General features: G+C 41.2%; 1 protein-coding gene across 10 annotated transcripts in view; it reads left to right on the forward strand.

Annotated features, from left to right (window-relative positions):
• TNNT3 (troponin T3, fast skeletal type) overlaps nucleotides 1–22,895 on the forward strand; it is a 47,761-nt gene extending 24,866 nt beyond the window's left edge. For 6 of the 10 annotated variants that reach the window (XM_006278864.4, XM_006278866.4, XM_006278865.4 and 3 more), the window contains 10 exons: nucleotides 175–192; nucleotides 8,704–8,722; nucleotides 9,789–9,834; nucleotides 11,153–11,269; nucleotides 12,604–12,681; nucleotides 12,980–13,093; nucleotides 13,488–13,597; nucleotides 15,665–15,755; nucleotides 19,464–19,504; nucleotides 22,514–22,895. In XM_006278864.4, the coding sequence (XP_006278926.1) occupies nucleotides 175–192; nucleotides 8,704–8,722; nucleotides 9,789–9,834; nucleotides 11,153–11,269; nucleotides 12,604–12,681; nucleotides 12,980–13,093; nucleotides 13,488–13,597; nucleotides 15,665–15,755; nucleotides 19,464–19,504; nucleotides 22,514–22,562 (683 nt within the window). In that variant the 3' untranslated portion in view covers nucleotides 22,563–22,895. Of the gene's footprint in view, nucleotides 1–174; nucleotides 193–8,703; nucleotides 8,723–9,788; nucleotides 9,835–11,152; nucleotides 11,270–12,603; nucleotides 12,682–12,979; nucleotides 13,094–13,487; nucleotides 13,598–15,664; nucleotides 15,756–16,616; nucleotides 16,658–19,463; nucleotides 19,505–22,513 lie in introns of all 10 variants that reach the window. The other 4 variants (XM_006278870.4, XM_019476957.2, XM_019476961.2 and 1 more) reach the window with 2 other exon arrangements.
• Nucleotides 22,896–23,946: the final 1,051 nt, after the last annotated feature.

The raw sequence follows: 23,946 nt of genomic DNA on the forward strand, positions 1-23,946 counted from the left end.
AACTCCCAACAGCTTCTCCAGGCAGCTTTTGTTCCTCACTTTTTTGCATGGATGATTTTACTTTCTTTCACAGAATCCTTGATCTCTTTCCGAGGCTCCAAAGTATTTAAATATGTGTTCTGTTTTTTTCTATTTTCCTGTTTCCTATCACTGCTTGCACCATGACACTTTCAGGAGAAGGCCACGAAGAAGGTATGTGACGTGTCTAAAGAATCTCGTTCATTCCATTTCTCTTTCAGTACTGGGAAAGCCATGTTAAAATGCTGAAGTCGTACAAGATCAGGAGTGAGGTTGGATGTGGGTTCTTTCTGAATGGTTTTGGAAGGACAATGAGAAACTTCAAAAAGGTTTTATGGGTTCAAACCACATGCAAAGCATCTTGCAAATTCTAGTTTGAAAACTGACCTAAATTTGCAAAAGTGACCAGATGTTTTGGTGAGCCAGACTGAGATAGTTGAAAGAGGCCTAGTTCTCTGAGGATAGGCTTAGGAGCACTTTGGGAAAAGTAAACTCCTTTAAGTTTTTTCTGTGGGGTTCCCAAAAATTACAACACCAAAACCTCTTGCTACATTTGGAAATGTAGGTTTCTACATCCTGATTTAAACACATTACTTCAAGCACTGGTGGATTCAAGATTAATTTATTGGGGGCTGGTATTGATTTGAGATGGATATACTAGAGTACTTGGTGGATCCTTTAGTGTGTTGGAAAATGTCTGGCACCAGACTTAGTAGAAAGACTTCTAAAATACTCTGTAGCCTTTGAAAGAAAGGAGGAGATTTTAAAGTTTGAGACTCAGAAGTATGTATTTAGCTCTAAAGACTGTAGGTGATTTTTCTCAGGCTAGAGTGTGTTATCTACCAGGATTGTAATTCACAACACATAGTGATCCATTTTGATTAGCATCAACCATATATATGATGCTGTAGTGTCTTGAAGGGCATCCTAAACATGGTTGAAATGGATTTGTCTCTCAGAAAAAGAAGTGATGGATGAACAGTGTGATATGATGTATGAAAGGGTGTTTACATGAGTGGAAAAGAATAGAGGTTATAAAGAATCCTGCCAAGGCTAAGAATCATGCTATAAAGACTAATCCACACAATGGCAAAGAATGTTAGATTTTTTTTACCCTCTAAAATACATTACTTTTATATTTGGAACAGTAGCTGGTTCTAGATAGTGCTTCAAGAACTGATAATGTTTTTAGACTGGGGAAGAACAGTAGGGAAGTTCAGAATTGTTCTGGAAATAATTTCAAATTTCAGTTGACTTCCTTCTGTGTAAAAAGTGCATGGCAAAATGCTTTTGTCTGTGGAGTATGGCACACTCCTTCCGTTGCAGTGTTGGAACAAAGCCAATGATCATGGGTAATAGACATTCTGTGGAGAAGAAGTACTGTCCAACATGTAGATCCATGTTTCTGTTCTTGTCTCTGTTTACCCTGCTATGTATAGGATTACTAATTTTCTCCCCAACAAAGTAAGACTGTCCCACTGTAAGGTAGAAACTCCTAAAGCTTTCACTGAAATCCAGATGCTTGGCAGTGGCTTGACATGCTTTATGATACTTGAAGCTGTACTTTTCTAGCTTATAGGAGGCTAGAATTTTATATGCTAATGACTATTATATTGTGCAATTTAAATTAAGGTCTGGCAAGTCCAGCTATTGGCCTAAATTCCCCAGGTTAATTTGTTCCATATTTATGAATCTTGGTGAAATGTTCCATCAAGAAGACTCAGGGGTCTTTTACCAACTTGATGAGTGATAGATTTTTCCTTTCTTACTGGCCTCCTAAAATCTGGATATTCTTACTGGAAAACAGAAAATAAAACCAAAAACAAAGAAACAAAACCTTCATACACCAACTCCTGCATAAACCAAGCCAGATCAACAATCCTCCCCCAGCGCTAATGTATGTTCATAAAACAACCACCAAAAAAAACCTTCTTTTCCTTTGACTGTATTTGTTCACCTTTTGTGTTTGCTCTCTAACAATATTAAAATGATTACGATTTCTGGCAGGAGGTTGTGTGGAAACAGCAATTTTTGAAGCAAATAGGAAAGAATGTTTTGGAAAGCCAGTTCTGAACTTTCAAATATAGCTCTCATCACTGGACACCAGATATAAAGGAGGAACAGCAACAGTGTTATATGGCTTACCTTCTGTCAAAACTCACTAACACATCATGAATTTCAGATATCCAGTCTGAATGCCAATATTTTGAATCCTCACAATAAAGATAATATATACTAGGAATTATTCATGGACTACCCTGCAAATAGTTTAGGATAATAAGTGCATTAAAGAAAATTGTAAGCTCCCTGCCAACAATTTGCAAGTAGAAAATTGAGCTCACTTTACAAAACAAATCATTTGCTAGTTTTTACTGTTTCTTCTTTTCATCTGCTCCAGTTTAATCTTTTAATTTCTGTCCAGAAGGATGATCATAATGCCTCCTGTGAACTATGTCTTCAGAAGACAATCAGTGAGAGTCATGCTTCTTTTGCATATGTCACCCTTTGCTGTTCAAAAATAGACATTCAGTTTCCTATTTTTTCAAATTTTAGCCAACACCAATATCTGTACTGGAGATGTGAACTTTGCAGTGAGGTAGAATCTATAGCAATATGTAGTTTGCCATGACTTCTTACTTCATCAGACAGGCAGAGGAGCAGAAAGGAAATACTTCTCTCCCATGAGCCATGTATTTCTTTTGACTATACCAGAGTAAACCTGGAGTGGCTTCACTGAGTAATGGTGAAATATAGTCCCAGAAGAGTAACCAAGAACAATCAATATTACTAGGTGACATTATCCTTGGTCTCATCTTGACTTCAACGCAGTAAAATATAGTGAATTTGTCTTCCTTCCTGCACTCAAGCTCTTGCTTTATGTCTCTAATGTTCCTTGAGCTTTCTGGCGCTCACTTTCCTTTTGCATGTATGTGTTGCCATTTAAGAAGAGATTCCCACAGAAGAGCAAGAGGTTATGTATGAAGAAGGTAAGACTCCCCTCTCTTCCCCTCCCCTCCCTTTTTTGTTTCTCATCATTGAATCTGAGAAGAGACATGCTTTATGGAATGCTTTTGAGTCTCAGCATTGCTGCTTTGTGGCACTGTTGTTCTGCTCAGGTCTATTAAATATGAGTCAGTGTCTCTTGTCTTCCACTATAGGATTCTTGTCTGAATCTCTGACTGTCACTTTTCTGTGGCTTCAGCCTAATGGGAAAGGAATACTTCGGCTTTCCTAGTGAGAGGATGGAAGGGTCCCACTTGTTAGTTGTAAAATCACTTCCTTGTAGGGTGCAGTTAGTGGGCATAGTGGTGTAGTATGTTAGACAGATAAAGAAAAAGCTAACAGTGGCATCAGTTTAACCAGCAACACATTGACTCTACAAGAATTCCCTGGGATGAATGGAAAGGAGATTTGTTTTTCTGATAACTTGATGCACTTTCACAGGTTTGGAGGTATACATTTGGGACAAATCCTCAGTTGGTATAAACTGGCATTGTTTTAATGAAATCAGTGGAACCACATTGATTTATATCAGTTGAGGAGTTGGCCTTTCCAACTTCACAGAGCTATGGTTGGCCTTTCCAACGGTAGCAGAGCTATGGTTCAGAGCTGCGTTCAGTTCTGCTGAAGAGTCTCACAGTTTAACAGGGCTCATATGAGCATGTTATTCCAATATTCAATAGTTACAACCTAGTCAGGAGAAACAATTGCTATTATAATTATTTCACTAATTGTCTACTTTATTGTGAATTATAGCTAGTACTTCTTCACGGGTCTGGGAGTTACAACACAACTTTGCCATTCCATTAGCCCTAAGGCATAAATGATACATGTCCTGGGCTTCCTTTAGGTCAGGGTGGCCAACCCGCAGCTCAGGTTGTGTATGGCACACAGCAGATCAGGGAACAAAACAGCAAACAGAACAACAGATTAGGCAGGGAGCAAAGGGAAGGGAGTGGAAAGTAGAGCAACAGATCAGGCAGGGGATTGGAACTGGAGTGGTGCTTGAGGAGGGTGTTAGCCTTACCTTGTGACATGCCTGCCAAAAAAGGTTGTCTCCCAATGCTTTGGGTTATTTCTTGTCACGCATTTAAGCCTTTGAATCTCCTCTTCTTTCTGCTTTTTTATATAGAGATAGATAGTTACCCGGAGAGTTCATGTCCCAAGAATAGGGGGGAGGGAAGGAGGAGCTGGGGCATTAATTCTTTAGGAAAACAGCACTGATTGCATATTGACTTCGTATACTTTCTTTCTTTTGCTTATGTTCTTCAACCTACAGCTGGAGAAGAAGGAGAATACTATGATGGTAGTTTGGTGTTGTTTTGGGATGTCAAGAGCATTTTTCTCTAACCCCTTCTTTTTCTTTTCTATCTGCTTCTATTCCTCACTCGATTTTTAAACTCAGGAACTGGGCCAAAACATCACTTCTACAAAGAATCCTTTACTGTGCATATCCAGTCACTCTTTGGGAACTGACTGTTATACCTGGAGCGCTTGCTCACATATTTCATCATAAGGACAATAAGCAATGGGAGAACCTAGTACTCTACAATGTTCCACTCTAGAACCCTGCTCATCATTCTAGTTGGGAGCTAGAAAAAAATCCTCATATTTATTTGATCACTAAGGCCTTCAGTCTAAAAAACACATAAGGATATGCTTAACTTTGCATGTGTTTAAATCCCATGCATACTACATTTTTTTCCTTAAAGCCTTTTTCCAACCCTCAATATCAGTATTTCTCACATCATTGGGCACATCTACATGTCACACTACATTGCCATAGTGACATGCTATGTCACTGTAGCGACCATGTGGGTTAGCATGTGATGAGCAGCTGCCTTGCTGTAGTGGTGCTAAGGTGGCCGTCATAGAGGACAGTCTGGTTGTTCTCTGTCCTCTATTGATACAAAACTGGACGTCTTTATGTCCTCTATTTTTCTCTTGAAGAACGCTCTTACTAAGTGTTCACATTTTTCTCTTGAAGAGAAAAATAGACGACATACAGGTATCTGGTTTCATATCAATAGAGGACAGTGTAGCAGAAAACTGGAATGTCCTCTATGATGGCCACCCTAAGTAGTACGCTCCCCTGTTATAACACGCCGCTAGGGCAGAGCAGCAGCTAAAAATAACTATGCGCCGTGCGTACGGCACAGTATGGACGGTTACTGCACCATGCTTTAGTACTGTCCCAAGGGAAGTACTAAAGCACAGGGCAGTAACAATGTCACTGTAGGGCAAGGTGTAGATGCACCCATTAAATACAAAAGACTAAGTTCTCTTCTGGTGTAAAAGGACTCAGTTCTACTGACTGCAGTAGAATTTTTCCATTCTTGTGAGCAGAAAATTTGCGACAACCCCATGCTGCTCCCGTGTCTCCCCCCCCCCCCAAAAAAAAACCCAAACAAACAAACAAAAGCAAAAAAACTAGGGGCCTGATCTGTGGAAGAAAAGTGTAAATCTTCAGAAGGACTCAATTAATTTCAATGTAGTCTGAAAGGAAGCCCTGCCATTTTATTGCCTTTTGACTCAGCCCCTATTGAACACTTCCTAATGGAGCAGGTTCTAAAGAAAGAGCTCAAGGTTCTTCCAACATTTGTTAAAATCAACTGACTTTTTTCTAGGGGTTTTTGTTGTTGTTGTTTTGTTTTGGGTCTTTTTATTGTTGTTGTTTTTTGGGGTTATTTTTTTCCCTTGTTCACTTTTCAGGTTTTTTCTTATTTTAGGAAAAAAAAACCTTTTGAGGACTTTTCTGAGCCCCTCGTATGAGTTTCACTTCAGGATGTGATTTCTCTCTCTTACTTTCTCAACTTTTAATAGCATACTGATTTTCAAAGCGTTAATATGAATTAGAAATGTTACTTCTCTGATACAAAATGAAGAGTGGCTGGAGAGATCTAAATCAATTAAAGGCAGTTTAGAGGGATTCTCATAGATGGGAGGGCACAGCATGAGCACATTGTAGATGTTAAAAAATGAACAGAGGTACCTTTATGATGTGCTATAGCCTCCTGAGCTAAGCCATTGTGGCTACCAGGTACTCCTGGGATATATGTGTAATTAGAGCTTCACTGACCTTGGATTTCAAGTGGTTCTTGGCAGAGCTGCCTTCTTTTGGCAGTGTTACAATGGGGATTTTGCTGCAGATTCATGGTTCATGGGAAGAATGAGCAGAATATGAGTCAAAATCCACCATGCACTTCAAGAGGAGGAATTTGCAATGGCAATTCCTGAGTGTTCACAAATTTTGGCCCAGTTCCTTGAAAGAGAGAGCATCTTAAGAAAAATTCCCAGCCTCGTGGCTGATTTCAAGGCATACAGTATATGAATACCATTTTTATGAAAACTGTTATCTCTTTTTCACCCATTTTCTGGTCTCCAAGAGGTACAATAGATATCATTGCTATATTTTTTTATTTTTTGAATAGCCAGTTAACTTTTATTTTGGAACTGTTTGTTCCTTGCATTATTTTTGAAGCACCAGGTTGGTGGAAACAGAAGTCAAAGTTTAAGATGTGGTTGGGTTTACCTAACTGACAGACAGGTCTGAAGCCTTAAAACCAAAGGCAATAATAATAATAATAATAAACAAAGCCAAAAGTCAATCATTCCACAACTATTTTTTCTCTCTCTTAAGTAACGTGCACTAATGTATCACTTTAGTTACACTGGAATGTCTTGGTAATTTTCTTGGGGCTCCATGGGGGAAGGGAATTCTGTGTGTTTTCAAATAACATCCCTAGCAAACTGGCTGCAGTGATTTCCCCTCCTCCCTTTCTCCCAATTAAACAGAAAAATCGATCAGTAAAAAAAAAAAAAAGCTCACAGTCTATTGGCCAAAAAAACCACAAAAAAGTTAGTCGTAGTTGGAGCAATAAAGACAGCAGGCAAAACTAATGCTGCCTTCACCATGCCTGGCCTGTGGTTTATTTTTATATGTGCTGTTATGGGAATACAGTAAAATTTAGCTTGTTTCTCTCCCCCACCTTGCCTGATTATTTACCATTGATATTTATGTTATTGTGGTGTCTAGAGGCCTCAACTGAGATCAGGAACCCACTGTACTAGTCACTGTATGCACAGTTTATAAGAAATAATCCTCCTCCCAAAGTGTTTATAATCCAGGAAGATTGCAGAGACAAGAGTGAAAGGAAAAAACTGTTATTCTCTGACCTGCTTCTTATGTGACTCCTACATTTCTCAGCATAAATTGCTCAATCTCATCCCTCTATTATCCAAAATCATGGCAATTGATGTTTCCCTCAGGCATTTTTCACTACCAGTTCTAAGCATTTTTCCCTTTATGAGAAAATGGATATTTAATTTCATTTCATTCTACTCTGTTCCATTCATCTCGTATGCCTCCAAAACCAGCAAGGTCCACATATCCCATTTCAAAGGAATTATCTTTTGGAATGCCTCAGTGTATAATTATCTGGGGACCTCAAAGGCCCTCAGAAGGAAAAAAAGTCTGGGGAAGTGGGTGGTTGGACTGATCTCTGGGCTTTCCAAATTAGTCTCTTTTCATAATGGACTCAAAAGGTTGTGAGCTTTTTACTTCTAACCCATCTTCCCACCAAACAAACAAAAAGAGAGAGCACCGTCTGGCAGAATTCAGATGAATTCCTGAAAGTTCAAACGTAGCATATGGTTAGAAAAGTCAGCCTTGGGTCCCTCTAAGCTTACTCTAGGATAGAACATGTGGGTTTGATTCTCTTTCACTTGCAAAACTAAACCCCACTGATGCTGTTGACATTACAGTGGGCCAAAAAAAAAAAAAATTAACAGACCGGAGAATCAGAAATAAATGTGTGTACAAATATTGCTGTAAAGAACAAAGTAATAAATTGATGCAGCAAGATGTCCATGACTAAAAAACCCCAAAACCCAAAAAACAAAAAAATCCAGGTCTGACTATCTATCTTTTGAGATGGTTTGCACTTCGCATCAAGCAGCCTGTCCTCTCCTGGAGACACAAGTGCTATTCCCATTCATGTGGATGGGAATTTTGCATGCAGGTCAGCCTGGGAATAAAACCCCTAAGAGAGGATGGTCTTTCCAGGCTGGGTGGTGGGTTCCTGGAATATATGAAGGAAAGTGAGATCTTGAAATACAGAGTCCACTTAGGGCTGTCTGGGAATGATTGAACTTGGGGAAGATTTATCATAAAGCTATGTATGAGACATTTTACTAGAAACCAGGCCAACCTGGTTCTCACTTACACCAATGTAAATCCAGAATAACTCCGCTAATGGTAGTGGAGTTACTTTGGATATACCTCAGCATAAAAAAGATGAGACACTGACCCTAAAAAGGGAGTGTTCTCCTTTACCTTCCAGGTTTGCCATCCTCCTTAGAGATTTGGTCTCCAAGGTCTGAGAAGTAGAATTCCTCACATAAATGAGCCATTGCTTTCCAGATGCTATGTTGGCACTTTTACACAATCTCTTGTTTCTTTTCATTTTCAGTCAAATGCTGTTGTGAGAGTAAAATCAGATTCACTCCCATACCAAAGGGAAGTGTTTATCTCATTTGGATGTGTTGGCTTAAGCCAGTTTCTCCGGGATGTTTCTCCTAACATTTTTAGTTTCCCTGTTTCTCTGATTTAATAAACTGCCTCTATTATCTCTTGTTCTAATTATTGTCTTTCTTTTCCCTCCCTCTCTCTCCTTGTTTTTACAGAGGAAAAACCCAGAATAAAGTAAGTGTTCATTCACCAGGAACCTGTAAAACACCACTATAAATGTTCTTGCCACTCATGGGCATTCTGCCAGAGAAATGGTCACCAGTATTTCTGAATAGCCTTCTCCCGCCTGCCACTCATGCAGATCCCAGTATTCCTCTGCCCTTCCCTACAATGTCTCCCTGTGTCAAACCATACTGTATCTAGTTTCAGACCAAGGAGTAAAGACCAGGCCCTGAACAGTGTACCTGGGTTAGAGCCAGTATTGATTCAGTCAAAAGCTCTCCAGAGCTGAATGTACCTCTCTTGCATATAGCATTTCATGTTGGGTGAAGCTAAGGTTGTACTCTCTCCCCATTTCCCCTGAAACTACACAGAAACAGAAGCAGAGGGTACAGAGGATAGAAATACAGCTGCTGTGCAGTATGCTCTCTCCTTGCTTCTCTTCGCTGTTTGAGGGAGTTGTCAGTGGCAGGTGAAAGAAGGGTAGCTGCTATCTTGACATGTCCTGGGCTCTGAAGAGATTAACCAGTTTCTCCTATGAGCCAGTGCCCTAGCTCTCTTCTGGGTCAGCTTCCCAGAGTATGCAGCACTCTGCTCAAACGTGCACCCTTATACAGAACTGTACAAGGGAATGATATCATTGATATTTGGGATGGAAAAAGTCTATGAAGTTATCTCCCATCCCATATCTCTTCTATGGGAGAGGCAGCAGGTGGCTAACCTTTTTGGTAAGAGTGCCACAAATTAGCCTTGCACCCTCCTTGCTCTATCTGCTGCTCTACTTTCTGCTCCCTGCCCTATCTGCCACTGTGCTCCCTGCCTGATCTATTGTGTGCCACACAGAGGCTGCTTATGCCACTTGGCCAACCTGCACCACGAATGCCTAGGAGACACTTTTAGAAGAGTTTCCAGCCCAGTGATAGTTTCAATTATACATTTCCCTTATGCATTCCCCTTAACATTTTTCCCTGCCATCACCCCCACCCCCTCCTTTGGCCACTCCATGAGGAACAACATTCTGGAAGTGTTCTGCATTCTTTTAGGTGTCTTTTTTTTTCTTTTTTTTTCCTAACTCCCATAGGCTGACTGCTCCTAAAATCCCAGAAGGAGAGAAGGTAGACTTTGATGTAAGTATTCCTGGTAATGGTCCATTGCACTCGCATGACTCTGTGGGTCACTGTTGACCCTTGTGAAAGTGTACTGCAATGTCACCAAGGGCAAAGGACTGATCCTTTGCAACCTGTTTTCTGTAACAGAAATAGCTGCAGGCCACATTCCTAAGACACCTATTTATGTATTCTGTTAGCCAGACTACCATACATAGGTCTTGCTACAGCTTTTTAATTTTTGTTTTCCTGCTGTGTCTTTGAAACAAATATCTGAAGGAAAGGAAATATTTGAAAGGAATAAGTGATTTAAAGCCTTCAGATCTCTGCAATGGCAGACCTGCTCTTTATCAAGCTCTTGATCTTGGTGAACTACCAGTATTCCTCATGTTCTCAAGAGCAAGCTAGATGCTTTTTCAATCATTTCCTACTCCTGTCTTTTTGCCTAGGGTGTCTGTTCCCTATAACTCATAAATGATGAAGATTACAGTTTTAGGTTTATAAGTGGTCTAGAACAGGCTTCTGTGATATCAGAAACTGCACGTGAGGCATATTAAGCAATTATGTTCTGCTGTAGCCAGCAATAGGCTGCACACAGGAGGCTTAAGTTAAAAAGAAAAAAAAAAATCAGCTCCTCAGAAATAAATCAACAAGCAAAAAAGAGACCTAAAGAAGCAGGAAACTTGGGGGGACATTTTCCCAGATGTGCAAACACCTGCAATGAAGCCATGCAAATGAAGCGGGATGCAGCAAGTAGGTTTCTGAGGAATATTTTTCAGGGGAGCAACATCCAAGCAGCCAGCCAAACAAGGAACCAACTATGGTTCTGTTAGTAATAACAAAGAAAGAAAGAAAGAAAACAATGCTTGTGATGGAAATGGACATGTTTATGGGAGAAGAAATCATGTGATCTCTTGAGGTCAAGTTATGTCCATCTTATTTACAAGTAAACAAGCTTTCTGTTTATTTTGATGCACCTTGACTATCTATACGAAACTGGGAATATTTAGATAAATGTAATGGGGCAGAGAAAAGACTGCATGGTTCACAGAACATGGGGAAAAATGGGAAAATATGATTCTTGCTCTGTTACTGACTAAACCCCTTATAACTGCCATTTCTGTGGCCCTGAGTCAGCCCTCATTGAAATCCATGCAAAGGCTCCCATTGATTTTGGTGAGTGATGAGTGACACTATCTGTGCTTTGGTTTTCTTGCTTGTCAGATAAAAAAATTAACACTTTACCATTTTAGTACCAGGTGCCAAGATGCTTGAAGGGAAGGAGCTGTATCAGTAGTAGATTTTTGTTATAATCATATAATCTTTTCTGCTCTTTCAGGACATCCAAAAGAAGAGGCAGAACAAAGACCTGATTGAACTGCAGGCCTTGATTGACAATCACTTTGAGGCTCGGAAGAAGGAAGAGGAAGAGCTACTTGCCCTGAAGGAAAGAATTGTAAGTCTTTATGGCACCATCATCAAGGAAACCTGCTTCAGGATGTTGTTGTGCATATAGCTACTTCAGAAACTCAGAGCCAAATGTGAAACTTTATAGATTGAATTTCTTCTTCTGTCCAGAAAGTGAAGAGAGGTGGGCTGAGTAAAGGGGTCCTTCCCAGTATGACTAGCACGTATTTTGGGCTGGTGCAGACTGACATGTGATGAGTCAAATTCCAGAACATCTGGCGTGGGTGTGCTTATTATTGGCAGTGCAGCTCAGTGTACAGTAGAAGAGATGAAATCAAACATGGGTTATATCCTAAAACTAAATGAACATGATGGATTGTTTTTGGTGTTTTCTCCTTAGAGATGTGTTTATTTTACACTACATACAGTTCAGTACAGTTCATTCCCACAGGCACTTACTGCTCTGCTATGTTCAGGGTGAGGTTGTTGCAGAACAAGACTGAAGTGTATGGGTAAAGTTATGTGGTGGTTCAGAACTGGAGTAGCAAGGGTTTTGGCTGGCTGGGGATGAGGCAAAAGGGCAAAGGTAGATTGGACTTGGAAATGGGAGAGTGTGGAGTTAAGCAGGTCAGGACTACAGTCACTCAACAGAACTGTGTGAAACTCATAGCTAGGATGGTTGGGTTTGTTCTAGGACTAAGTGAGATGCATTGACATTGTGTATAAGTCTTGGACAGTGCCATGAGAACTGTTATCACTGGCTAGTCCCTGTATAACATCTGGTCCTAAGGAGGAATGTTGCTTCTTCACTTGTGAGAGTTCTGTAAAATATATTCCCTTACACACAAGTATTAGCAGCAGGAGTAACATTTTCAGTCCAAAAATGGACTCAGACCTACATAAGGGTAATTCTCTTTCAGTCTTCGAGATGGTCAAAGTTGCACAATGTGGTCATTCCTGTTCCCAGCTAACCCAGTTTGGTTTTCAGTGCTGGAGCAAACCCAGTTTGGTTTTCAATGCTGTTTTAAAACTGATTCAGTCTAATGCCCTTGAAAGACAATGGACAAGGAACAGATTTTTTTCAAAAAAGATTCAGAAACAATGTGCCAAACCAGGACATCCTCTGTAGGTCCTGATTCACTTGCCCAGATTCTAGTTTGAAAGAAGCCTGTCTGGCACTGCACAGAGGACAGACAGGTTCTTCCTCTTGGCTGGCTGTATTTTGGAGCCAGAGAATTAATCTGAGGTTTTCCAGCTACCTGTTTTGGTAAGGCAATAAGGAAAGCCCAGTACCTAGCTTTGTAAATTTAGGTACTTAACGTATGTTTTGGAGACAAAGAAAGGCCACCCTGATGACTCTGTGCCTCTCCTTTTTTGGGGCAGGAGAAGCGCAGAACTGAAAGAGCAGACCAACAAAGAATCCGGGCTGAAAAGGAGAAGGAACGTCAAGCCAGGCTTGCTGTAAGAGTCTCTATTTTACTTTGCTGCCCAGTGAAAATGTGCTTGGGCTCAGGTTTTGTTTGGGAACCATGGAAGGAGACAGAAAGAGGGTGCGGGTGCTGTCTGCTTGAGAAACAGCAACAAAGAAACATCTGCACTCCTGATTACATTCAGATGGACTGGGCTAAGGTTGGGATGGAAGCCACTCTTGGTTCCCAGCACCATGAATTTGCTGTAGGTTTTCCTGTTGCTAGTGGGTTGTCTGTGAGCATGCCTAGAGTCCTTGCAGTAATCTGCTTTCCCATGTTCCACTCCACAGGAGGAGAAGGCAAGAAGGGAGGAAGAGGATGCAAAGAGAAGGGTTGAGGATGACATGAAGAAAAAGAAGGCTCTGACCTCCATGGGCGCCACATACAGCAGCTATTTGGCTAAGGTAAAATGCCTGAATTAGCTGATGAAATAAAGAGGCTCTGAACACACTTTTTCTGAGGTGTAGCATGGCTTGCATTCCCTTTTTCTCTTGAACCTCCCAAATTCTCTGTCAAACACAAGGAACATATTAATTTCATTCTAGTAGTTGCTAGGAATCATGTAGACTTTTAGGAAAACTTCAGTAACTCCTGTGCTTCCTTCAAGTTTCACCATCGCTATATTGTTGGTAAGAATTTCTCTTCTTATGGAGTAAGTGGTGTTAGGAATGATACAAAGTCTAATGACTTAGTGTGTCTTAAGGGAAGGCTCAATGTGAGTCAACAACACTTACTTAATTTATCATGAATTTCTGCTAGGCAGCATCCACTGATGTTCTGGAAATGTTACTCCTCTAGGCTGACCAGAAGAGAGGGAAGAAGCAGACTGCTAGGGAAACAAAGAAGAAAGTCCTGGCAGAGAGGCGTAAAACCCTCAACATTGACCACCTTAATGAAGACAAGCTCAGGTAACGTGTTATCTCTGTTTGCTGCAAGTAGATTGGAGCTATTCTTAAGGCCACATGGGGAAGGCAGAGTTACCAGATCTGAATGCTATCCCATAGCAATGTCTCCTTGTGGTCTTCCTTCTATGTTGAAGGAACTAGCTTTTGGGGAGGTTTTGTAGCCCTTATGAAGGCAATGCTGAATTCAGACCTTGTTTGTGCAAGGGAAACTTTTTGTGTGAAAAAAGGATTTTATATGTTATTGCACATGGTATGATGGACATCCAGCCATGGTCACTTCATGGTCACACTGCCTTCTCTCTGCTGCTATTCAGGATGTGGTTTCGATCTTGTCAAAATTTGTAAGGTAACTACATCATGCAAACTCTCCTTCCTCTCCCTAACCCACCCCAATTTAAGAGCAGTTGCTCTTAACCACAAAGCTTTAGCTTCAGATGCATTTAGAGCATTGTACAGTAGTTCCTCCATGGGGTATCAGCATAATGCATAGCTGCATTTTAGCTTTATGGTGTAGCATCATCCTGTGAGGCTGTTCTATGAGGGAAGATTGGTACAACATCAACACACACTGAAGTAACTTGGGAAGTATTAGGTCTGGGGCCTCCAACCATGGCTAACCTTGTAGATCACAGGTGCTCAGCCTCCAGCCCATGGGCCAAATCCAGCCCATGGAGCCATAGCACCCGGACCTCGGGCTTCCCCATCGATTGGGAAATTTGGTGGTTGGTGGATTAGTGGCAAGTAATACTGTCACCCCTTTCCACTGCCCTGCAAAGCTGGATTTGGGCCAGGCCATGCCCTCTTCCCTCTGCACGGCTGAATTGGGGCTGAGCCACTCCCTGATCCCCCTGCATGGCCAGACTAGGCCTCTCCTTGCTGCCTGCACATCAGATTGGCCCACCAGCTGGATCCAGCCCACTGTCCATGTTCATCCATGGGCATCATTCCTGTAGATGGTTCTCAGAATCCTAAAGTCAAACCTGGTCATAACAATCTAAGATATTTTTAAAAGTGGGACTTAGAAAGAAAGTGGGATGTGGGAGTAAATGTGTACATTGGGTGGGAGAATAAATGTTGCTTTTGAATTGCCATCCAGAAAAGGGCTCTAGCAACTCAGTTTCAGATGAGAGCAAAATAGTGGCAGATGGCCCAGGCCCAGAAGCAGAAATAGCTGCTCCTGCTTGCAGAGTATTTAGTGTAGTGATATCAAGTATATTGCGGAGACAAAATGAATCTTCATAATACCCTGTGCCACATCTTTGCCTTGGTGCTTGCTTTTTAAAGTCTTGGAGGGGAAGGATGAAGGGGGAAAAAAGTAATGACGGTATTTTGTCAAGGAATAGGAAACATTCTAGTAGAAAAAAATCAGGAATATGCTGTTTGTTTAAGAAAAGAAACAAACCATAACTTAAGGAGGTAATTCCAGGCAGAAAGAAATGTGCTCTACCAGAATCACAAATATTAGATATAGGTATGAACTGCTATGATATAGATGCCAGGGGCAAGGATTTATGTGGGTGATTTCTTTTATTGGACCAGCTATTTAGCTGGGAGGGATGTAGATAAACTGCTAGATATAGATGTGAACTTTCTCAGAGCTGTGTGTTTTGTGATCAAGTATTTTGGTACAGATTGTCCTCTATTATTATTCTGCACTCTGGATGATGGAATTTGGGCATAATTTAAGGGTCATTCCCAGTCACTGGCCCCAGTCCTGGAACTGGTGAAATATACTATGCTATTTCTTCATCTTGGTTATTTGGAATCCGCTTTTTTAATTTCCTCTAATTTCCTGGGTTCTTTAATGAAAGCCAAAGAGCCAAGAAATAAAACAAACTGATGTAAGGGGTTTAATGTCTAACAGGTGAAAGGTATGAGATTAGAAGGTTAGCATAAATCTGTGAAAAAATATAATCTGATCTTGAACATAGTGAGTCACATGCAGATAGGGAGAATTTTGGAAGAAGATATATGTACTGCATTAAAAAAATCTTGAGAGTAGTGACAAAAGAACCACAAGAAATGTGTAACATATATTTCTCCTGTCTTTCCTCCTCATAAAAACCATAGGGAGAAGGCCAAAGAACTGTGGGATTGGTTATGCCAACTGGAAACTGAAAAATATGATTTTGGAGAAGAGATTAAGAGCAAAAAGTATGAGGTGGGTTCATAAGCCAGTCTCTGTCGGGGCACTAGATATCTCTTGATCCAGTATGCAGGAAGCTATGAAATTTCCGTAGGAGATCATAGGAGAGTAGGGTTGGAAGGGACTGCATGAGATCTAGCCCAGTCCCTTGCTCTTGAGGCAAGACCATCTCTAACTAAACCATCCCAGCCAAGTGTTTGTCCAACCTGCTCTTGATGTGGTGTGAGTATGTTGTTCATCTACTTCCCCACATAGCTTTTGGAATATTTGCCTAGAAAGGCACCTGGAATTGGACTTCCTATAACTGTGTATGCATGACCTGCAAATGGCTAATTTTAGAAGACTGAATTTATGACTTTAATTTGGAATTGAATAGATCAGAATCCATGCTCTATGGACAATTAAGATACAGTCCAATGCAATAAGAAATTAGCTATGATCTACTTGGAAGGGTGTCATAAAAAAAATCTTAGTTAATTTTTTTTGCTTGTCTCCATCATAAAGTAACTTTCTTAAGTACATGTTCCATTTCATACTTAAATTTTGTTAGTTTTATTTTCATCACAGAATTAAAACTGAGAAAGTGGGATGGGAATGCCTCCCTGTGGACTGAACTTTTAAGAGGCCCTTGATGAAATTTGTGGCTCTATATGTGAACATCTGCTGAAAGGTCACATGGTATCAAGGTGCTGACGTGTCCTTTCGTGTTATGGAATATATTCGCACTTAAGTGCTTTAAACTTCAGTAACTGACATCCCGCTGGGATCCTTATTCATGACTGTTTCCATCTTTCTCTTTACTTCTTTTCAAATTTTTGTTAAAAACATCTGGACTAAGAATAACTAGCACCAACATAATGATCTCAATCTCTCTAGATTGCAACACTCCGTTGCAGGGTAGAGGCGCTGTCCAAGTTGTAAGTACAAAGAGTTTGCCAACATAGCAGCAGCAGCAGAGGCTGTTGAAATGCATGAGCCTCATGCATGGTGAGACCCCGGGTGCTTCTGCACTCAGGTAGACAGCAAGCTGGCGCTCAGTTTCATGTAGCAGCGGGAAGAGGAGACTGAGTCTTGTGTGTCTCCCTTTACTTCATTTTTCCTTCCACCTTTCATTCTTTGAAATGGGGTATTAAGCAAACAATTGGTGCAAAATCACAGTGGTGCTTAACACCTGCTGTTGCACAATTCATGGTGCTCAGATGGAAAGCATTTGCTTGGCTGATGTTCCATTGGTTTAGATAGAATGCAACAGCACTACAAGCAGGGTGATTCTGGGTCAGAATGTATTCTGGGTCAAAGAATAAAGTTGCCAAGAAATGTAACCATACCTTGTACAAACAGTCTCTGAAGGCAGCTCTGCTTCAGAGCCAGAAGAGCAAAACATTGCAGAGTCTAGAAAGGCACCTTACCTTGTGCAACACATGTTTGTACACAGCTTTAAGATGCTGTCTGGGTGCAGGCTAAATAGGTCTTTAAAGAAATAAAGGCCTGGGAAAAATATTTAGATTCCATGGTGATAAAAACTATATAAGAAGACAGAAAGACAGATAGAATGAGCAAAGGTGAGCTATAAGGGGGCTCAACAGTATAGAAAGCAAGAAGAGAGATGGCAAAAAGAAAGGAAGAGAGTGAGAAAAGAAAAGGAAATGCATGGAAAGAAGGTTGGAGAGAATGAAAAGGAAGGCAATAGAGTGTAAGAGGGGAAGAGGGATGAAGAGAAAGTAGCTGAGAAGAAAGCAGGAAAAAAGACAAGATAAAGTAATAAAGAAAGCAAGGGAAAGAAAAATGAAGAAAATGAGACATACAAGGTGAGATGGTGAGGGGGGGCTAGTGTTCAGCACTGCTGTCTGTTGCTCACTGATGCTGGGCAGGAGACGGCATGCCATGCCTGCTGTTACAGGGTTAGCAGTAAAGGTAAGTCACAAGCTCTTGGGTCAGTTGTAAGAGCAAGTTTGAATTTCTACCAATAAATTGCAATAAATGATTTGAACCCACGTGACAGACTTTTAAACTTCCATGAGTAAGTACAAAATGCAGTGGATCTTTCCTCCTCTGTGTTGTCCTGTTGCTTCTAATGTTACAGTCTCTTTTTTTCTGTTTGCTGTGGGAAAATTTGGTCCAGAAAGTCCAAGAAGGCGAAACAACCTGATATGTGACTTTTGTTTTTCCGTGCACTGTGACTTTTGAATGCCAGGCAACCTTTGCTTGGCCATTGTTGTTTTGGATTGTGAGTTTGCTCAGATCATGGCATCCAGAGGCAATGGAGAAGTCTGAGTCATGAAGAGTAATAGGGGAATGGCTGGTTAATCTTTCACCTCTAGAGACTTGGGTTATGTCCTGATGGACTTACAGATGGCAAACAAACAGATCAGAAGTGGCCTGTACAGGCTCCTCCTACCTCTTAGTGGATATACATTCACAGTGCAAAGTATATTGCATGAACTGAGAGAGAGCTGCCATATTGGAATGGTGAGGCTGATGCTACAGGTGAGGATGGAGGTACTGAATCAGGCAAAAGTGCGCAGCAGCTATACATTGGCTCTGTCAGATGCTACAAGCATTGGTCTACTTGATGTTTTTCCAAGCATCAAGTTCCAGCCTAAAACTTTAGCCTGGCCAAGAGATGACAAGCCATCATATCCAGGTTCATTATGAACTCCCACTGGGGTAACTCCAGGATCCCTTGCAATAGTAGCAATCTGTGGTAAGTCCTTGTCTCAGCCACACAAGCCTTCATTTTCTTGGTTGAAAAAATTTCCCACTCACATATCTTCTCTGTCTTCTTTGGGAATCTCTCTTTGTTTGAGTGCCAGGAGAGGAGTTGACACTGAACATTCTCCCTTCCCCTGTTCCATAACCAATGCTGCTCCAGTAATTAATCTTCATACATACTGGAAGAACATGTCACCCACCCTCCTGACTCTTTACAGCCTGATTCAAAGTCTTTTGAAGCCCTTTGACTCTAGATGTTTAAACTTCATCAGGTGCTTAAGCCCACTGATACCCATCAATTTCAGTTTCTCATTTCCAAATTGCAGTGGACTTTTGATGTGATTTTTATGGGCGGTGGCAGGGAAAACCTACATCCCTACAATATGAAAAGCCCTGGAGCTTTTTGTTGCTGAGCATACTCATTAATTTTCCTCCAGTTCTGGAGTTTTTCTGTGTCCAATTTCTTATCTACCCTGGTCAAACCCACCTTCCATTTCAGTGTTGCTAACTGCCTGGAAAATTTATACCTGGGATGACAGGTTGCAGTGGAAATAAGGTGAAGGAAAGCTCACGCTGTTGTGTAAAGTACAACTGCCAGGGTCTCCTGAGCTTTCACAATGACCAGTTTGCAACTCTTGCTCTAGTTCACCTACCTTCACCTACATGAAGTTTGAGTATACATGAGTTTACAGTAATTTGGCTCTGTTGTACATAGTTATAAGCAAACCGTTTTAACAAAGGTATTGTTTGTCCCAGTATTTGTCCCATAGTGGGATCCCCGCTCTGTAATGTCCTCTTAAGACATGAAATTGGCTTGTAAATTTAATGCCAGTTAGCAACATCTGTGTGGTTTCTCAAAAGAGAGGTTTTTCCTTGGAAAGAAAGATGGTACCTTCACCACAGGCACTAGTCTCCAGCTCTCTGGCCAGGTAAAAACACTTCCCTTTCCATGGGAAAACAGATCACTCAGCAGAACCCTTTAAAAATGTTAGTCATGTGTGTTATTTGCAGATCACCACCCTCAGGAACCGGATTGATCAGGCTCAGAAGCAGTAAGTACCCATATCCCTTTCCCAGCCCATGGTTTGGGATATCTATTCAGTGTTCTACTTGTCACTTCAGCCTTCACACAGACATTTTTTTCCTGTAAGGGATTGAAGCGAGAGTTGGAAGGGTAACTTTCAACCCTCCCCACCCTTAGAAAATGGTAGTGAAGCTGAAGTGTAAAAGAACCACCCCCCCTTCCAACAATCTTGGCAAAAATGCTTTCTCTTGAAGCCATGGTTGTTTATGCTGGCTGACCTGTTTTGAAGACAGTATTGGAAGTTACCCCTGCTTACACAGGATTCTGAGTGACTGCTAAGATTGTAAGGAAGGAGGCATAACAAGACTAACATTCATGGTTACGACTGCCACGTAGTGGTTATCTATCAGTGATAGAGTTCTTTTCATTGATCACATACCTCTCACTTTCCTTTTCTACCTTACCTGTGTTTAATTTAATTTCTTTCCTGCTTGCAAGTCCCATGTCTTAATTGTTGCATGTTTTCATTTGGAGACCTCACTTCATGAGAGACAAGGAGAGGCCTAGGGTGTAGAGGAAGGGGAGAGGGAAGTAAAAGGCAAAGAGGACAAATTATGGAGAAGGTGCAGGAGGGGCTTTCTGAGTGCTGAGGCGTGCTCTTTGCATTGCCTCTGAGCCACCTCAGTAAAATCACACCACGCATAAAGAGCTCTGACCATGCAAATGATTCAAAGCTGTTGTTACCAAAGACCCAATGCTTTCTTCCTGTTCTGACATAAATGCTGGGAGGGCCTACATGGGATGCTTACTGTACAGTAGCCAAATAACACTGCACAGTAGCATGCCAGTCAAAAACTGTGTTAATACTCTACTGCTTAGTTATTAGGCAACTGCGCAGTAAGCATCACAAAAAACTGTGCGCCAGTGCTACTACACAGTAAATGTAGTTACTGCACAGTTAGTATTTCATTAAGTAAGCACTAAACTAAATGTACAGTAACTACTGCGCATTAATGAACTTGTAGGCATGCCCACTGTGATATCATTTAGATCTAGCACTGTAGGTGCATCTCTGTGTAGATGTCAAGCAAAGGGCTTGATCCTGAAAAACATGCTTTTCAGCAGTTTGGGTTTATAAGAGGACCCTGTAATTCTGTTAATGTGAAGTAACAGGTTCATCAAGATGCTATTTGGTTTCCTGAATGCTACATTTTCTAGTATCACCACAAGACCTATAATATGACAAAATTTTGCCATGTTAAGGCAGCCCCCTACTGGTCAAAGGCTGTTACTTTTCTCAGAAACATCTCCCCCCCCCCCCTTTTTTTTTCCCCCTAAGGAGACTCTTCTGGGCATGACAAAAGGTTGCTTTGGAAAGGGTTGGCTGGGGAACCCAGATCTCTGGGTATTCTGGCACGTTTCAGAAGCAGAGCATGATATTCCAAAGCATCTCTCATCCACATGTTCCCTCATGTTTTTATAGGACATTAAATCCCTGCAGGTGCAACCTAAAGATAAGATAAAGATGCATCTTATAGACTAACATGTAGGCTAACTCTGATTCCGTTAGTCTATAAAGTACATCTCTACTCCACCCTCTACTTAAAGGTAGGAGTAACATTATAGAGTTTTGTGAAACTAGAAGTGGTTTTAATACGGGGAGCTGATAATTGGCTATAAAACTACTCTAGTAATTTTGATCCAGTGGTTATTCTCAGAGTAAACACACACTACCCCCTTGTCTCTCATGTGAAAGGTCAATTTTTGTAATAAGCTGGCTTCTATTCTAAACTTGTTGACAGGTAATGTATTCACTATATGTGTATATGAGTCATCATGGCAGCCCTTTCCATATGTAAGGCTACTATAACTGAACATTCCTCTCTGATTTGGGGACCATGTAATCAATGTACATGTACCCTCCTGTTGTTGCCTTTTAACACCTTTCTTACTCCCTGGAGGAGCATGTGTTCTAAACTTAGCTTCTTTGGAAACATCCATTCCAACCACAGAACATATGGTACGTATTTGCTGGATGCCTTTGCTTTTCTGTCCAGCACCAAATTGCTTAACAGCTTGCAAGTGGCTTGGTTCAAGTAGCCTTATAGTGTGTGGCGTTAGGGGTGTGCACTGCACCGAGAACTCATTGCACATGGAGCCCGTTGTTACTACAGTACAGAGCCTAACCAAACTAATTTTCTCACCTGGAACACACCTCAGACAAGGTGTGTGTCAGCTTCACAACAGGAAGGTAAGTGGTTTGCATGCTGGAGGGCTCTCTGCATGCAGGAAGAGATTGCCCAATACGTATTTGCTGAGAATGCTTTGAAAGTGTTAGCTTGAGGACCACAAGGGGACTGCTTCCACACACAATCCCAGAAAGACTGGGTTTCTAGTACAATGAGGGTCCTGAAGGATCACTTGCATGATTCTGGAGATGGTGACCCTCACAAACCGTGTCTCTTATGTTTTATGACTGCTTACATTTCCCATGGAATATACAGTCTCCCTTACCTTGGCAAAGCAATTCTTTTATTCAGCTTCCATTGTATTGTTCTGACCATCTTGCATGGGGGACAATTTCTCAAGCTCAATTTTCAGGTGACCAGTGCACTGTACTAGGGCAGTCCTGTGTCAGGAAATCTTCTCTCTCTCCAGAGAGGACCCTGAATGCAAAATCCAGATCTGACTATCCCTGGATTTGGAGAATGTTCAGATCTTGGATTGGATCTGAATTCCTTGGAGCCATCTCTGTTAGTTTCAAGGCTCCCCTGCTGTCTGGGCATGTACTTTGGTAAGGGGAAAAACTCCTTGGTCATCTTGGTGTGCACATCTTGGTACTCTCTGAGAGGCTCAAGTGAAATCTCATCTCACATTGACAGTCTGTTTCCTTAGAATGTGCTTACCTTTGCTCTGGAGCAGGTTTAATTCATGGGGCATCTAGTCACTCTGTTGTCATGGAGCAGGCAACTGAAAAGACAAATGGACTGTGCTGCAGCAGTCACACTGACACATTTTCTTTCTTTCCATATTACAGCAGCAAGAAGGCAGGAGCCAAGGGCAAAGTCGGAGGGCGCTGGAAGTAAAGAAACAGAAAGCGACCGCAGACAGGAGCATCTCCGGTGGCGTGGCCTCCCCTAACCCTTTTCACAAACCAGTTCTGTTCTTATGCCTGAGCAACACAAAGATCACAACACCAGCCTGGATTGCCTACTGCTTTGTTTTTGAGGACTCCAGCAACTTCCCGAATCTAGGGGAAGGTCACTGGGGAGCTGAGATGATTCCCTCCTGGCATCTTTACAACCTGCTGCGTGTTTTCTTTATTTTCCCGATACCAGCTCTATGCCTCCCAGTAGATTGCTGTGTACAAATCTCTGGATTTTGTAAATAAAGTGTGACCGATACCTACTTCAATTATATATGCTATGGCTGCAGTTTGGCTCTCGTATTCCATTGCAGTGGACAAGCTTCCCATTTCCTTGTGAGGGAGGGATACCCCAAACTTATTAGATCACATCCTCAGCTTATGTCAGTTGACATATCTCTTTGGCAGAGAATATGGCTTATTACTATTAGCTTAGTACCACAATCAAGTGTTACGGCCCCATTTTATAGGTACTATACAGACAAATGACAGATACAATCTGTTTTGAAGTGTTCACATTCAGTATAGGAAATCAGAATGCCTAAGTTGGATGAAATAGACAATGAAGGTGGGAGAAAACTATAAAATTGGGAGCACGAAACAAAACTATTAAAAAAGAGTATTCTGTAAAGTCTTCTTTTGAAAGGTATAAATATACTATAGTGTAAATAATGTCAAGTGTAGTTAATTCAAATACATGTTAAAGCAATTATAACCCAAGATTAAGTCTGAAATCTAATATGAAATTCTGACAACTTGGGATGAGTTTATGCCCTCTTTCCTGCCCACGCCATCCATCCAGTGAAATAAATGGGAAAGTCATAAATACAGGAACAAAGGAGTTAGGATTTTACTGGCCATTTTATTTTTGTGGTGAGCATTTTGTTCATTTTCTGAAGAGAAAGTCCTGGCCAACCCTTAGTCTAAGACACATTTTTTAAATATCTTTATCTCAGAGTTTCTGGTTTCTTAGAACAGAAAATATTAATTTCATGTATAGGATCAGAAACGGTTACTTTTTGACCTTACATTTTCACCAACAAATGAAGCAGATGGTCAAATTACATCTTTCTAAGAAGAAATTAGGCTAATAGGGCCCCTTCTCCCCACCTTTTGCTGCAGTAAGAGCCAGGAAACCCTTTGACTTTTGGAAGAACACCTAGGATGACAGAAAAATAGAGACAGAAAAGTCCTGGTAAATTGTTTAATCCAGCAGTCACCAACCTTTTCAGGTTGTGGGCCAGAATGACGAAGCTCAGGTCAGAGGCAAGAGGTTGGGTGCTATGACCTTCTCTCTAGAGTGGCATGAGAAGAGCTCTAGCAGA

The sequence above is a fragment of the Alligator mississippiensis genome, chromosome 2 (genome assembly GCF_030867095.1).
Source record: "Alligator mississippiensis isolate rAllMis1 chromosome 2, rAllMis1, whole genome shotgun sequence".
Classification (NCBI taxonomy): domain Eukaryota; kingdom Metazoa; phylum Chordata; order Crocodylia; family Alligatoridae; genus Alligator; species Alligator mississippiensis.